Source organism: Mchenga conophoros, linkage group LG11 (assembly GCF_057382185.1).
Source record: "Mchenga conophoros isolate Kocher_MC1m ecotype Shallow Benthic linkage group LG11, M_conophoros_male_GT1.1, whole genome shotgun sequence".
Classification (NCBI taxonomy): Eukaryota; Metazoa; Chordata; class Actinopteri; order Cichliformes; family Cichlidae; genus Mchenga; species Mchenga conophoros.
Genome location: NC_140536.1, coordinates 19,318,804 through 19,333,181, shown reverse-complemented (window position 1 = coordinate 19,333,181; position 14,378 = coordinate 19,318,804). Strand labels below are relative to the sequence as shown.

At 39.3% G+C, this 14,378-nt stretch overlaps 1 protein-coding gene across 2 annotated transcripts; it reads right to left on the bottom strand.

Annotated features, from left to right (window-relative positions):
- Window positions 1–5,115: 5,115 nt before the first annotated feature.
- Window positions 5,116–13,817, bottom strand: ccne2 (cyclin E2). Of its 2 annotated transcripts, none has more exons than XM_085291323.1 (12): window positions 13,379–13,817; window positions 11,842–11,881; window positions 11,154–11,220; window positions 10,991–11,044; window positions 10,074–10,216; window positions 9,633–9,768; window positions 9,399–9,545; window positions 9,195–9,290; window positions 8,961–9,095; window positions 8,701–8,812; window positions 8,405–8,562; window positions 5,116–6,695 (listed from the first exon to the last, which is right to left on the bottom strand). In XM_085291323.1, the coding sequence occupies exons 2-12, from the start codon at window positions 11,853–11,855 to the stop codon at window positions 6,582–6,584; spliced, it is 1,176 nt and encodes a 391-aa protein (XP_085147449.1). In that variant the 5' UTR covers window positions 11,856–11,881; window positions 13,379–13,817; the 3' UTR covers window positions 5,116–6,581. The 2 variants fall into 2 exon arrangements, with proteins under 2 accessions (XP_085147449.1, XP_085147448.1); XM_085291322.1 differs by lacking the exon at window positions 13,379–13,817 and adding an exon at window positions 12,595–12,748.
- Between the last annotated feature and the right edge of the window lie 561 nt (window positions 13,818–14,378).

The following is a 14,378-nucleotide window of genomic DNA, read 5'->3' as shown; positions in this document are numbered from 1 at the left end:
ACAATAAATTCACTGTACTCAAATGGCCTCCAGAGTTACCGCCATCTGGCCGGGGCCTTTCTGTGTGGAGCTTGCATGTTCTCCCGTGTTTGCGTGGGTTATCTCTGGGGACTCCAGCTTCCTTCAAAGACATTCAGTTAGTGGGGTTAGGTTAACTGGTGATGTGATGTGAGTGTTAATGGCTGTCTGTCTGTCTACAGTATGTTAGACCTGTTTCAGATTGGTGACCTGTCCAGGGTGTACCCTGCCTCTTGTTGCATTCTAGCTAGGATAGACTTCACCCACCCCACTCCCCGTAATCCTTAATTGGATAAGTGGAAGAAAATGGATGGACCTCAGGGATGTGTTGGAATGGGAGACTTGTATTGTGGACACGCAGCTGATAAATCTCCAGCAACTCTTTGATGCTATCATGTCAGTATAGACCAAAACCTCTGAGGAATGTTTCCAGGACCCCATTGAATCTTTGCATTGAAGAATTTAGGCAAAAATGGCTCCAACCCAGTACTAGTTACATGTACCTAATAACATGTTTGACTGTATAATGAGAAGTACTTTAAAAGCATGGCAAACGGAGCAAAACTGAAATGAAATCAGCACAACAATTAAACTAATCGTTTAGGTGGAAAACCTTTCCACCACAAATGATCCTGCAAAATCCAGCTTTCTTTAATGGTAAATGGCCTGTATTTGTATAGACCTTTACTTAGTCCCTATGGACTCCAAAGCGCTTTACACTACATTCAATCATCCACACACTGGTGATGGCAAGCTACATTATAGCCACAGCCACCATGGGGCGCACTGACAGAGGTGAGGCTGCCACTGGGCCCTCTGACCACCACCAGTAGGCAACAGGTGAAGTGTCTTGCCCAAGGAAACTTGCACCGACCGAGACTGTCAGAGCTGGAGCTCGAACCGGCAACCTTCCGATTATAAGACGAACTGCCAACTCTTGAGCCACGATCGCCCCAATTTGCATCACCACATCAGATCTGTAGTTTTTCCATTTTCAGAGGGGTTTTTTTTTATCAGTTTGTCAGTTTTCAGAGGGAATTCTCTCAGCTAAGCTTGAATTTTTGTTCACTCCATGACGTAACAGCACTCGGCTTTGGTTCCTTTACAATAACCAAACCACTGGTCTTCCTGCTGAGATGAGACTTCACGATTCTTTATTTTTGTGTTTTAAATGCATGTATTTAAAAATCTTTCAAAACTGTCATAATTTTTAGGGGGGGAAAAGCCTCAGAACCTTCCCCCTCCCTCTAATGCCCCCGTCTGACACACATATAGAGCCGATATTGAGTGACATGAAGCATATGCATTGTTACAAACAATGGAAAGAGGTTATCGTGCTCTGATGCAGCTGCTGCTCTGTGAACCAATGAGAGTGAAGATATTTTAGACATCTTGAGACCTCATGTTTTGTCTGGAGGTGCTCATTGTTTCCTCGTGCAACCATACATTTGGATTTATTATATCTTAAGAATGAATTATCTTTTAACGGGATCTTTTAACTGATCACTTTCAACAAATTGAGAAATAATTGCAAGATTGAGAAAAATAACAAATGTCAGGGTTAGAGAGTAAGTATCTATGTTAGGTATCTATAAGAGCTGTCTCACACACACTGTGTGGTGCAGAAGCATGCATTGCCTTGGACCTCTATAACAAGAGGTTCTCAGTCTGCTTCCTCCTCATCCAACAATTTAAGTCGACATAACGTTACAAAATCATAAACTTCAGTTTATGATTTAGGAAACACAAGCTTATTTTTGGCTAATCTACAAGTACTTTCCTTTATAGAGAAACACCTCTAACCCATCATGTCAGACGCCTATCTTTATAACTTATCCAGGTATGAATACATTTATATGTTTGGTCTTAATCAATAATTTCCTTAATTTTAGAAAAACAACAAAACTGACCATGCATTTGTGTTTTTCTCTCATTTCTTTCCTCCTTTGTCAGCCTTCGACTCTTGCCGCTGACGCAACTCTTTAGGATCGTTCTGTCTTTCAGTTGAGTTTAAGTTTGTTTTACCTCAGTATCTGTGAATTTCCTTCTTTTTGGGTGATGGTGGCAATAGAATTCATCATTTTCTCTCATGTTTAAGTTAAGCTGAGCACTGTGTGTGTGTTGGGGTCAGTTTGTGTGTGAGGAGGTTAAAACCACGCTTTCCCAGGCCCACACAATGCACTCACTCTAGGGGAGGTGCACACACATGAGGGGCCCCTGTCTGCCACTATAGTCTATGTCTAACACACACATCAGCACAGGGGTTCGTGTGTACTCCTAACACCAGGATCACTAGATTCTAGGATGAAGACAATGAGGTTGTTAGGTTAGATTAGTTTAGGTTTAACATGATGTCCAGTTTAGCTTAAACATTTAAACATCACAGGGGTTTTGGCACAACTTACTTTCAACATTCAAGTGGGAGAGCAAGGGTTGGGAAAAAAATCCTAGGGGTCAACTGTAAGAACATGTTTAGGCAACTAAAACCATGGCTGTAGTTCTGACGTCTTTAGGATTGATTAAAGACGGGTAACGTTTCCAAATTAGGTTAATCCACCAAAGGCTCCACAAGATGCTATGGCTTTCTCCGCACTAGTTGTTCACCTTATTGGCTCTGGTAAGCCATCTATAACGGGTTTACCTGGGCTGCTATCATCCGAAAACAATCAGGAAGGACATGAATGTAACAGATGTCAGTGTATGTGTAAAAGGCCCACACTGCAGGCTTTAGGTTAGTTAAAGTTACAGCGTGTAAAATCTCACTGCTCAATGTTAGTGAATTTAGTACCCCTTTCAATTCAAGTTTATGAACCTAATTACTGTAGGACAAACATTTTAGTCAGTCGAGAGATCAAAAACATTAAATTTAGACTACACCCACAACAGCATTTCTACTTTTTGTATATAAAAATCATTTTTGCATATACTGTATTTTAACAATAACAATTAGCAATAAATCAGGATTATAAAATGTATTTGTGTCAGTTAAACATATATTTTGATGACCACCTCAAATTCTGGCCACTGTTCACATGCAGTGAGTGGTGAGTGTAGGTTATCAGTCTGCCGTTTACCTCAGCTGCCAGTGTGTGTACATGTGTATTTGCTCTGGAGGAGGCTGTAAAACTTTGAGAAAGGAGTCCGATAGGAGTCGATGAGCCAGTGAAGTTCACTTCTGTCTGATAAAAGCTATAATGAGGAAGATTTTGAGGATATCCTGAGCTTTTCTGTTGGTAAAAATGCTGTTTTTACCACTGTTAGTGAAACTTTCTTAGATGTGGATCTAATATTGTTGGACATCGTATGAATAAATTACTATATGATGTGAGAATGTAATCAAATTGTTTATCTGACACTTGAGCCTTACATTAGCTGGGATGTTAGCTTATAACCAGCTGTTGCTGCTGTTTAGCCATTTATGCACATCTTGTGTTAGAGCTCTGACTTTGATGCAGGAGATGAGGCCTACGGTGAGGTGGAATAGGATGAGGTAAAAATGAGGGTGGAGATGTAGTAGTAATGCAGGAAGCAGATGACGAGGAGAAAAAGATGACAATATGCACATGCTAATGTAAGTGTTTGATAAAGCTGTTTAACTAAATAATTAAAAGTTGATTTCCTTTGACTTAATTGTTTTAGCTCTATTTATGAGTAATCACTCAGGAAGTCACAGGTTATATGTGTGAGGCTTGTCAATATGTTTTCAGGTTTATTTTATGACTCATGAAATCCTTAAGTATAGATACTCAACACTTCTCTTTGTCTCTCTCTTATTAGCACTTGAGTGCTATGAAGTAAGACTTTATTTTCTCTCAGGTTGCTTTGTGAACAAACATCACGCTGAACTGACACCCGCTGCCTACCACAAACGCTCCTGCATCACTTAAGTGTGAAAACTAACAGAGCAGTTTTATTGCACTTTACATTAGAATTATACTTCATTCAAAGAAATGCTTATTTGAGGCAAAGATGGCTCACTGTAGCATTTCAGTAGATGGAAAAGACAAAAACAAAAGCTGCATGAGTAATTGGTCCTAAAGGTATTTTACCATAAGGATATAACAGTACTGAGCAGATGATTCTCTGTTGTTTGTACCACCCATGAAAGGTGTTGGATGTCCCAGTCAGAGCCTCACATTCCCTGTTAGGTTTGTGAAACCTTAGAAGTGTTTCACAGCTTTTTTTTAGCTTTCACCCCTGAATCACAATCATTCTTAACAAAGATGTTGTAAAGATGGTTAAAAGCTAAAAGCCCACAAACAGCCCAGCTGGCCTCTAATAACACAAGCTGCTGCATATGAATATAGTGTTCTCACCCCTTTAGGACTGAAAGAGGAAAAAATCTCACACTGTAATGACTCAAGACCACTTAAGACTGCAAACTAAGGCACTAACCTATAATGGCTTTGCAACCAAATGAGTTAGTGACTCTGATAAATTAAAATGCTCCCAAATACTTTTCATATCTTCCCTGTATAAATTCATTTCATTTTTGTCTTAAGTATATGATCATTTTAATAGTATTTCAGTAAACTGGAATATCATTTCAAACTTACTTTTAGTTTAGTTGTAGCTGACTACAACAGCCTTCTGAACATGTAAATATATAGACAGCTTTCCAGTGTGCATGCATATATATTCATTATAAAGGAACATCAATGGATAGAGTATTTGTGAAATTGAATATTTTAAACCCACATTGTTATTTTTTTGTTCTACTTTTTCCAGGGTTATCACAATTTTAATGAAGATATTCCAATATGGTATGCCAAATTTAAAATATATTAGTCACATGGATGGGTTTTGTTTCTCAAAGCAACAACCCTGTGTAGAATAGAAGCCACAATGAACATAAGGTTATGCACAATGTATATTTTTCCTTCTGAGTTATTATTCAAGATGATCTAAAACATAAATATGAAACCCAGACACAATGTAGAAAGCATAGCACCTAACCGAACCTCCCTCTGGCCTATTAGCAGTAATGTTTTTAGCGTGAGGTTGCATGTAAATGAACACAGTACATGCAAAAATAAATAATGCCCTCCCAACAAAGTCTTGGTAACTTTCATCGGTAAACTAAACAGACTCGCTTCGTCACATCTCTCTTTTATTTAAAACATTCCAATAAAGAAGGGAGAAAAAAAAAAAATTTCAGAGTTGCTTTATGTTTTAAACATTCATCGTTTTGACTTCTATGTACAGTTTACATGGTGGAAGGTTCACTGCAGAGATTTCCAGTCACAGGTTTACTCGATCTACGCCTTTGGGCTTGCTTCAGCCTAAAGTATGTATCAATACAGTTAATATTTTCATAAAAAGGCACTAATGACAGGCTAGTGTACAACATATTATAAAGAACTGTAATTCAACAGGCGTCAGCAAAAATCATAAATAGCTTTTGCCTTTGGCTGTGATCAAACTGAGCTCAATCACTGAAAGAATTTACATATTAACATTTTTTTCTATTACATATTAAGGCTCAATAAATACAAGCACTTAAAATTAAAAAAAAAATAAAAATTTGCACAATCATCAAGTTTCACAGGAATGTAACAAGAGTCTGCAACAAGGCTGCAACAGTTTATATAATATGGGGAGGGGGGGGAAGCCACCAACAGGTCACGAGCATGAAAACACTTAGGTGTGAGCAAATCAGGAGATTGTTCCTTTGACCCACGAAGCTATGAAACTCATTGTGTAGTTCATTATCAAGCAGTTTGCCACCTTGCCAATTTACAGCAGGTCTGCACATTGAGATTCAAAATGAAATGGGGACATTAATCACACTAAACTTCAAAATCCAGCTCTTCAGAGCAAAGGTTCCTTTCAATGTAATTAAGATTTAACAAAATAAAAATAATACACACACACACACACACACCACAGGAAATGAGTCTGTCCATCTTCCTGAGAAGATGGCCTGAAGCACCATTCAAAAGCAGGCATCACTTAGAATAGCACCAGTGAAACTCCCAGATATGAAATGATTGGCTCTTTTTCAGACCAAAACCAGTCTAAGGAAAAAGAAAAGCCACAACAGCTGCTGCACATCTGTGGGCTTGGTCAAGCTAAAATCAGTTTTGAAGTAGCTGCTGCTGATTCAGACCAACATTTGCTAATTGTATATGTATTAAATATATTAAAAAGAAAACAAAAAAAAAAAACAACTTAAAGTTAGGTAGCCTGTGAGCTGCATTCTCTGACCATATCAAAGGAGTCAGACCTGAATGGAAACGTGAACACGCTGATCTTAGCCTTCGTCACCTTTAACCACAATACTGTTGGCAGGATTGTCAACAGGGACAAATCCCAATATTTTACAGCTGAACATTGTCAATTCATCACCATGGCTACTAAAAGTCTGATCTTAGTGTTTTAAAAAAAAAAAAAAAAAAAAAAAAAAAAAAAAAAAAACACACCACACAACACACAAACAGACCCAACAACACACGCACACACACAAGCTACATGAGGTCAGTTTGCCCAAAATTGTGCATCATTCAGCAAGTGGCTCCTATCGGACTAAGGAGAGGTAGCACGTCTCTCTGGTTTTGTCCTGGTCAGGGATTGGGTGGCTTCTCTGTGCTGCTGGGTGGTGTCAGAATTGGTCCCGCGGCAACAGGCGATAGCTGACCGGCGTTACTCTCAGAGATCATACACTCCTGAGCCATTCTCTGCAGGAAGAAACAGTTCCATGTTAGTAATTAAAATCACTTTATCATATACTTTAAGCTCCTAGGACCTGGCGTCCACATATGTGGACATCACATTTTGGGTTATTTAGACCAAAATACTCAATTTTTGCTCTTCAAGGGCCCAATATCCACTTACGAGGACATTATACTGCTACTGTTCTATCAAAATTTTAAACGAATATCCTCAGATGTGGCTCTTATTTTTCTTATAAACAAAAATCAGGTTTTAAAAAAAAAAAAAAAAAAAAAAAAAAAAATCTGGTAATTCTTTGTTTTTACATTGATCGGGCCCCAATGTGACCAAATATCAAAGAGAAATTTAAAATGCATGCCGTGGAAGAGTTCGGGTCTTAGGAGGTTAACCAAAAAAAGGACAAAAATCTGTCCAGTAGGGCTGCACAATTTTGCATAAAATGAGAATCATGATTTTTTTTTTGCTTAGAATTGAGATCACGATTCTCTCACGATTTTCTTTTCCAATATAAATATTTATTGCACATCAACTTCGTAACAGTTGAGACCGAACATAAAAACAATAAATGTCTCACATTTTGTCGTTGCCGCAAAATGTTGTACTGCTTGCAATTCCGTCTCCACCGTTGCTCGATACTGCGTGTATAGAGCAGGTAGTGCGACAATAGAAAAATAGTTGCGGGACGGCACTGTGTAGCGTTTGTCTAGGGCGATCGTTTTCCTAAATCCCTCGTTTTGCACAGTGTTGATGGGAGCCATATCTTTAGCCAGGCGATAAGTGATAGCCTCCGTAATTTCTTTGTGCCTGCAGGAGTTCGACAGGTATGGGGAAGCGCTGTATAAGGTTCCCGTTATTGATGGTTGGGTGGTTGACTGGGACGGATTTTCTTCTGTCACTTTCTCCTCATCTCTCCGTGCTCTCCGTTGTTTTTTTCCCCCTGCCAATTTTAGCAGCCAGCTGGCTTCTGTATCACATGGTATACTCATTTGTTGAGTAGGAAGAGTGAGCGCTTGTTTTCATGCAGATTATGTCCCGGATCAAAATGCGGTACAATAGTCTTTTTTTTTTTTTTTTTTTTTTTTTTAAACAGTTGTCATTTGGAAATGAGATCGCACATAAGTATGAATTGAGATCGTGATTTTCTAACGATTAATTAATTAATTAAGCCCTACTGTCCGATTAATTAAGCCCTACTGTCCAGTCAGTCATAAAATCAAATTTCAAAGCTTTCATGTCATTGATGGATGAACACATGTAGCCGGATTAAGCAGTTTCCCTAATGATCAAATTTGCCAGTTTATACCAAGTAGACCCTGAATGATCAGGCAAGTTTTTAAAAACCCGAGTACCATTTTTACCAGGTAAAAGCCTGATATTGGTGCCTTACTTTTCCAGCGACAATAACAATAAGTGTTACACTGTGGTAAAACAATTTAAGTGGCCTCAGTTATATTCTCTCTTTCCCTTTTTGGGCTCGAGTCCTCCACCGGTTCTGTACAAATATGTGAAATTTAAGCCAAAGAATTAACAACTCTTTCAATTATATAGACTTATATATAGGCATGCATTGCTCTAAGCTCTTGCAAGGAGGCGTCTATATAGATATTTAACTACACTTTCTAACCCTTTTAAAAACATTCAAAATTGTGTATTACTTTACAGTGATACTAATCTTGCATTTCAGATTCTGAGTTTTCTGTCTACTTTTTCTTACCAGTAGGTTCAGATAGGCCACGTGTGTCTGGATATTGTGTCTGTCATCTGCTCTGACTTTTGGGAAGTTCTTGAGCTGAGGTTTGGGTTCAGATCGCAGTGTTTCCATGAAGGGAGTCATCCACTGATAACACTGAGACACACTATCCCATGTGAGACCTGAGACAAAAACAAGTTAACGATTGTGAGTGAAGTTATAAAACAGAGAATCCCACCAACAAATAGAGCCAAAAAATAAAAAATAAAAAAAATAAAAAAATAGAAATTAAATCTGATGATGTGAATGGGGAAACTCACCTGAGACTTTATGAACAACGTCAAAGGTGGAAAAGTGGCAGAAGGCAGCTGCGGCAAGAACGCTGTAGTTATAGTCGAGCGCGGTGATGTCCATCATACACAAGTCCAACAGCTGCAACATGCAGGTCAAAGATCAGTATAATACTGAATCAGAAAGTGTTTGCATCATTTTTATTTTTTTTTTTAAATTCAAACAGATGAATAAACAAGGATAAACAGAAAAAGAGGATTTAAATAAATGTAGCAGCCGTTGAAAGTACCTGTGTGATCTGGATGTAGGTTTCCTGGGAGAACTGCGGCTCCAGGAAGTTCACTCCATTTTTCTGGGCTTCAACCTGAGTGTATAGCTTCAACCAGGAGATGGGGGTCTCAGGACAAAGGTTCCAGTCTAACGCCTATGGGACAGCAACACGGAGGTCAACACAGAAACTTTGATTGCTACCACTCAATATTACAAGATTAGATTAGAAAGTGAAGTAGATGAGTTTGCGTACCTTTAATATGTGAAGCTCTGTGCGCTGGATGTCCCACTGGTCGCAGGCACCGTCTGTGACATAGGCAAACTCGTAGGTTTTAGGAGGGTAGATTTCCTGATGAGAAAGAAGGGGCAAAGTTGGTTATTGAGATTAAACGTCATCAGCACAAACAGAGGTTTGACTATCAGAAATATCTGACTCTATAAGAATTAAGACACTCACCTCTATCTTGGAGGCTATGAAGAGCGCCGTGATGCCGATGAGTTGCAGGTAGTCTTTGTTGATATTCTCCTGAGTGAGCATGAAGCGGTCAAAGTAGTCCTGGGCAAGGTACGCTGTCTGTCTGTGAAGGCTGTACACCTCACTCACCTGCCGAGGCAATCGGACATAAAGGCTGAGTCTTTGTCCAAAACCAGAACAGTCGAATGTCTGCACATTAAAGATTTTCACGCTCACCTCAAGCAGCCAGTCCAGGAGAATTGCCCTCATCTTGGGCTGCAGTTTAGGATGCCGCTCCAGGTAGCTCTTGTCATGAACGTACTTCAGCTCCTTGTTAAGCATTTTGATCCACACATCGTCCGAACTAGCCCAACTGGAAGAGAAACGGCAAGTTTTAACCATTTATGCTGGTCAATAAGTACATGCAACAGTGATGCTAACAACTGACTACAGACTGGACAAAATCCGAGAGGTGAATTAACGAGTTCTGCAGACAAAGCAAGTAACAGGATACATCTGAAACTTGATTTTTACTTGCAAAGTGACTTTGACTGTAATTGAGGGCCTTGAACCCTAAATACCAGGTGGGGTGGAGCAACATCTCCAACAACAATAGCGCTGTGGAGTATTAAGTGTTGCGCTACGACCTCCCTATTGAGGTGTAAAAGCTACACTTACCTGAGATGAGGAATGGGCGAAGCCTTGATGAAGAGGTTCTTGAATGTGTATTGTTTGAAGTTGGACGGGTTTGCTGGTTTTAGCTCTTTGTGGGGAGTTTCTATGAGAATGCATGGAGACGCTCCATCCTCTGACCAACACTTCTGGAAAGAAAGAATAAAACTTGAATTTAAAAGAGGAGACGGAAACTCCCAGACCTGACTGTTGGTCAAGCAGATGTATTAACATACTAAAAGGGATTAATCTGGCACATCCCATTGCTCTGAACAAATCAAAGTTACTCAACATTGTGACTTCACCTAGTCACAATGTTAAATTTGCAAAATGTATGATTTTCTGTGGAATCGGTGGCTGCATTTCTGTCATTTTTGACACTGCCTACATACCAAGTGTCATCTCATCTACAGCAGGACTCTACGTTACACCACCACTGTGAAGTTCAGTTTCATATCATGCTAAACAGCGACACCTGCTGTTGAATAAAAGGTAGTGCATGGCTACGACTAGAAATTTACTACTGAAACCTTTTCACCTACTCCTATAATATGATCTTATCCAGATACAAATCTGCTAGAAATAAGTCACTTAGGACCATGTATCAAGTCATGAGAGAAAATAGTTAAATAAAATATTTTAATTAAATAAAAAGGAACCAATGCAAACAAAGCCCATTTTCGACTACAGGCACCCATTCTATCTATAAATACAGAGACCATTTACTATAAAGCTTTACTATGTAGTAAATGGTGGAAATTAAATTAATTTCCTTATTTAAAAAAAAAAAAAAAAAAAGTTGGGCAGGCGCACACACACACACACACACACACACACACACACACACACACACACACACGGCTGAGCTCTTATCAGTAACAAACACAGTCATTAAGCATCAATATCATTTGGGCAGTACTAACTTGTATTTCATAGCTTTGTTTCTTGGCAGCGGGTTGTAGTTTCTTCTTAGAACACTAAACAAGAAAAGACAGAAACATGTGTCTTTGAGCTAAAAACAGGACAAAGCTGAGACAAACACTGATAAACTGAAACACAGGATTGCAGCTAGTAACAGAAACAAACCTCAGTCTTTCTTTTCCTCAGCGTGATGGTGCTATTTGGATCTCTGGCTTGAAGAGTGATGCGATCACTGAAATTAAAATTAAATAAGAATGGTCAAATAAGAATCTGCCTCTTGCTCACTGAAATATTAATCGAATTAATCTGCAATTAGAGCCAACTTTTAAAAAAATAAATATTGGTGATCAACTTAAACACCAGTATTGATGGAAATAATGACTGGGCCACAGTGACAAAAGCAATCAGCAAGGCAACTGTATTAGGAGTTTCGCCCATTTAAAGAAAGGGGTGATTACAGCTTGATGGATTTAAAGCTTTTACATTTGAGCGACTGGCCATCTTATCTTACTACATGTGATTGTGAACTGGTGACAAGTACAAAAATGTATGACATCACTGTAGGCTCTAAAACCTAATCACATTTACAACAGACTATGCCTTTCAGCAATCAAAACACTAAAAGCAACAGTGAACAGACAATGTGATCCAATCTAACTGTACAAACATCTATTAGTTTTCACCTCCAGTCACTCATCTCTGCTTAATTTGAACAATGGTGTCATTAAAGTCTCCTGATGTATAAACATCTGGAGTTTGATCTCTGAGGAGCTCCTATAGCTTTGCTGTAGGGTAGTGGCTCCACTTCACCTCCGGGCCCCCAGTTTCAGAACAATCACCAAGAGGTGCTCACCTGCGCCTGGACATGGTGCTGACTGTATTGTATGGCTCCGCTGTAAAGAAGAAAAGGAGAGATTACATTAAATTCAATATTAACACTGTGAACAGAGATATTAAAAAAAATGAAAAAATATAAATAAATAAAAAACACTTGGGAAAAATAATTCAAATTCTCGTGGAAGTTTCCAAGAGTTAAGTGGGCCCTTTCTGAAGAAAATGCCTCCCCAATGCAACTAGGCATCTGGTTTAATGCTATAGGATCATATACAACCAAAAAAACCGTTTAAAAGTGAATGATCCACAGCTGGATCCTAATACGCTCAACAACCTCAGATATAATAAGACATCCCTTTGTAGGATTACTTCTAACCTGCTTACAAGTGATGGTTAGCTTATAATAACATATGCAGTGTTAGCTTGTGGCCACCATTTTAGGAGCCACGGAGATTCGATAAAAACCGAGAACGGGGAATTAACAATGCCGACAGACTGCATATAAGGACTACCAAGTGTCTCATTTCAGAGTAAAAAGGTAAAACTGATTAAAAACGTGATAAATACAGAGCCAAAGCAGCCAGGCAGGACCTGTAAGCTAGTGTGGTATCTGCAGCCAGAAAAGAGGGGGGCTGGTTTTTCCCTCGATTTTGAACAAAAAAAGCGGAGAAATCCCGCAATTCATATCAAATTTACCACTTTCAGCGTCACAATATACATCTCCAAACATCTTTGGTGTATTTAGAATGAGTGAAATCGACAAAATACTAACTTTAATTCGGGGTTGAAACTCAAAGACGCGCCAATTTCCGCAGCGTAGAAGCGGGAGGATTTGAGCCCTACCTCCCCGAAACTGCTCCAAGCCTGCCGGGTTAAAATAGCCAAAAAGACCGCTTAACATAAACGATATATAATTTAAAGCCACCTGGGCACCTAAAACAAACCCTTATGAAGCACATTTGTCAACAAGAGGATTTTTAAGCGCTACAAAGTAAGAGAAACTGAGACCGACCTCAGGCCAAAGATACAGAGGGGAGCTACTGTAATTAGCAAACTTAGCTCGGTAACTCCTAACTAGGTCAACAATAACCAGCTAACCCCGATGTGTACTTAAACTGGGCATTTACAGCTTTTGCATGCAAACGCATTGATAAATGCTTGGTTTAAGGAAACGTGCACAAATGACAAAGACAACGTGAGGACGTAATTTTGTACAAAGTTTTAAAGCTACACGCCTCAGTATTTTAACAGAATCTCCACCAAAAGGCCAAATTCTCTCTAAATACACATCTGGCACGACATGCAAGAGCCAACTAAAGTAGAACAGACTACATCAGAGGTGGAAACAATGCCCGGGCAGTTAAAAAACAAGTAAACAAGAACACAAGAAAGCAGTCCCCGCTTTAGTCCACATTTGAATCCTTTTTGCGCCAATAACGACGACTTAAATACGAAACCTAAAATGAAAACCGCAGGAAAGGTTAAGCAGCTTCGAGGCATAAAATATTAAACTATAAATATTCATATAGCTGAAGTCTCCGAGTCGGTGCTCTTACCTCCTTAGTGAAGAATGAATGAGTACATCAGCTGTGGCGCCGGCGCCAATCCTTATATCCGCATCTGCCTGCCTCCTGCCAGTGCGCATGCGCGTTCCCGGTTTCACAGAAACGCGCTAAACGTTTAAATACGAATTGAGATTTGTACAAACCGGCTAAACTGGACGGTTCTAATCGGGTTGTTATAACTTCGACCGCGATAAAACAGCTTATTGACAGGCTCAGGACGGAGGTAAACCGGCTGTGCTTCCAGTTTGTCTGGAGCCTCCGTTCATTTCTAAGGGACACCGAGCTGAAGTATGAATTATGCAGTAAACACCACTTTCTGTACATTGCGGTTAAACTTTAACGATTCCGTAGACACCCTTGAGTATACTAGCAATAGATATTGGTGGTAATTATTTCAATCCGTGGAGTTATTTTCGCTTTTTTACGCGGCATCGAAACTCCTTCCGCATCCGAGTCCCGCCTGTGGGAGGGAGCTCCATGACGTAGAGCCAATGAGAAGGCGAGCAGCTGCAGCCGCGTGCTCCTTCTGCAGAATGTAAACAGAGGACCACGTGCATCTGCTGTCAAAAAGAAGTGCTGAAAAGCTGCTGCTACTTCCAACTTTTAACTACAACAATTATAATTACTTCACGAAACAATAGCAGAGCAGCAGTTATAAGAAAGTAAATAAAATAACTTGAGATTACCAACCAGTAACGAGAAAATAAAACTGACAAAAAAAGGCACCAAGCCACTACAGAGATTCCTAACAACAATAAAGTGGAGTAAAAAAACCAAAACAAAAAACCCAGACAAATACTCAAAAACAAAGAGCCAAATAATTAAGAATGCCATCAGTAAAAAAATGCTAATATAAACCTCATAAATAGATTTTTTTTTAAAAAGCAACTACAAATAAGTCAGAGACAAAGAGATAATATGGGAATATAGATATGTAAAACACCAAAGTGGATCAAAAAGATCACTGAGAGGCATAAAACAGCTGCCAATA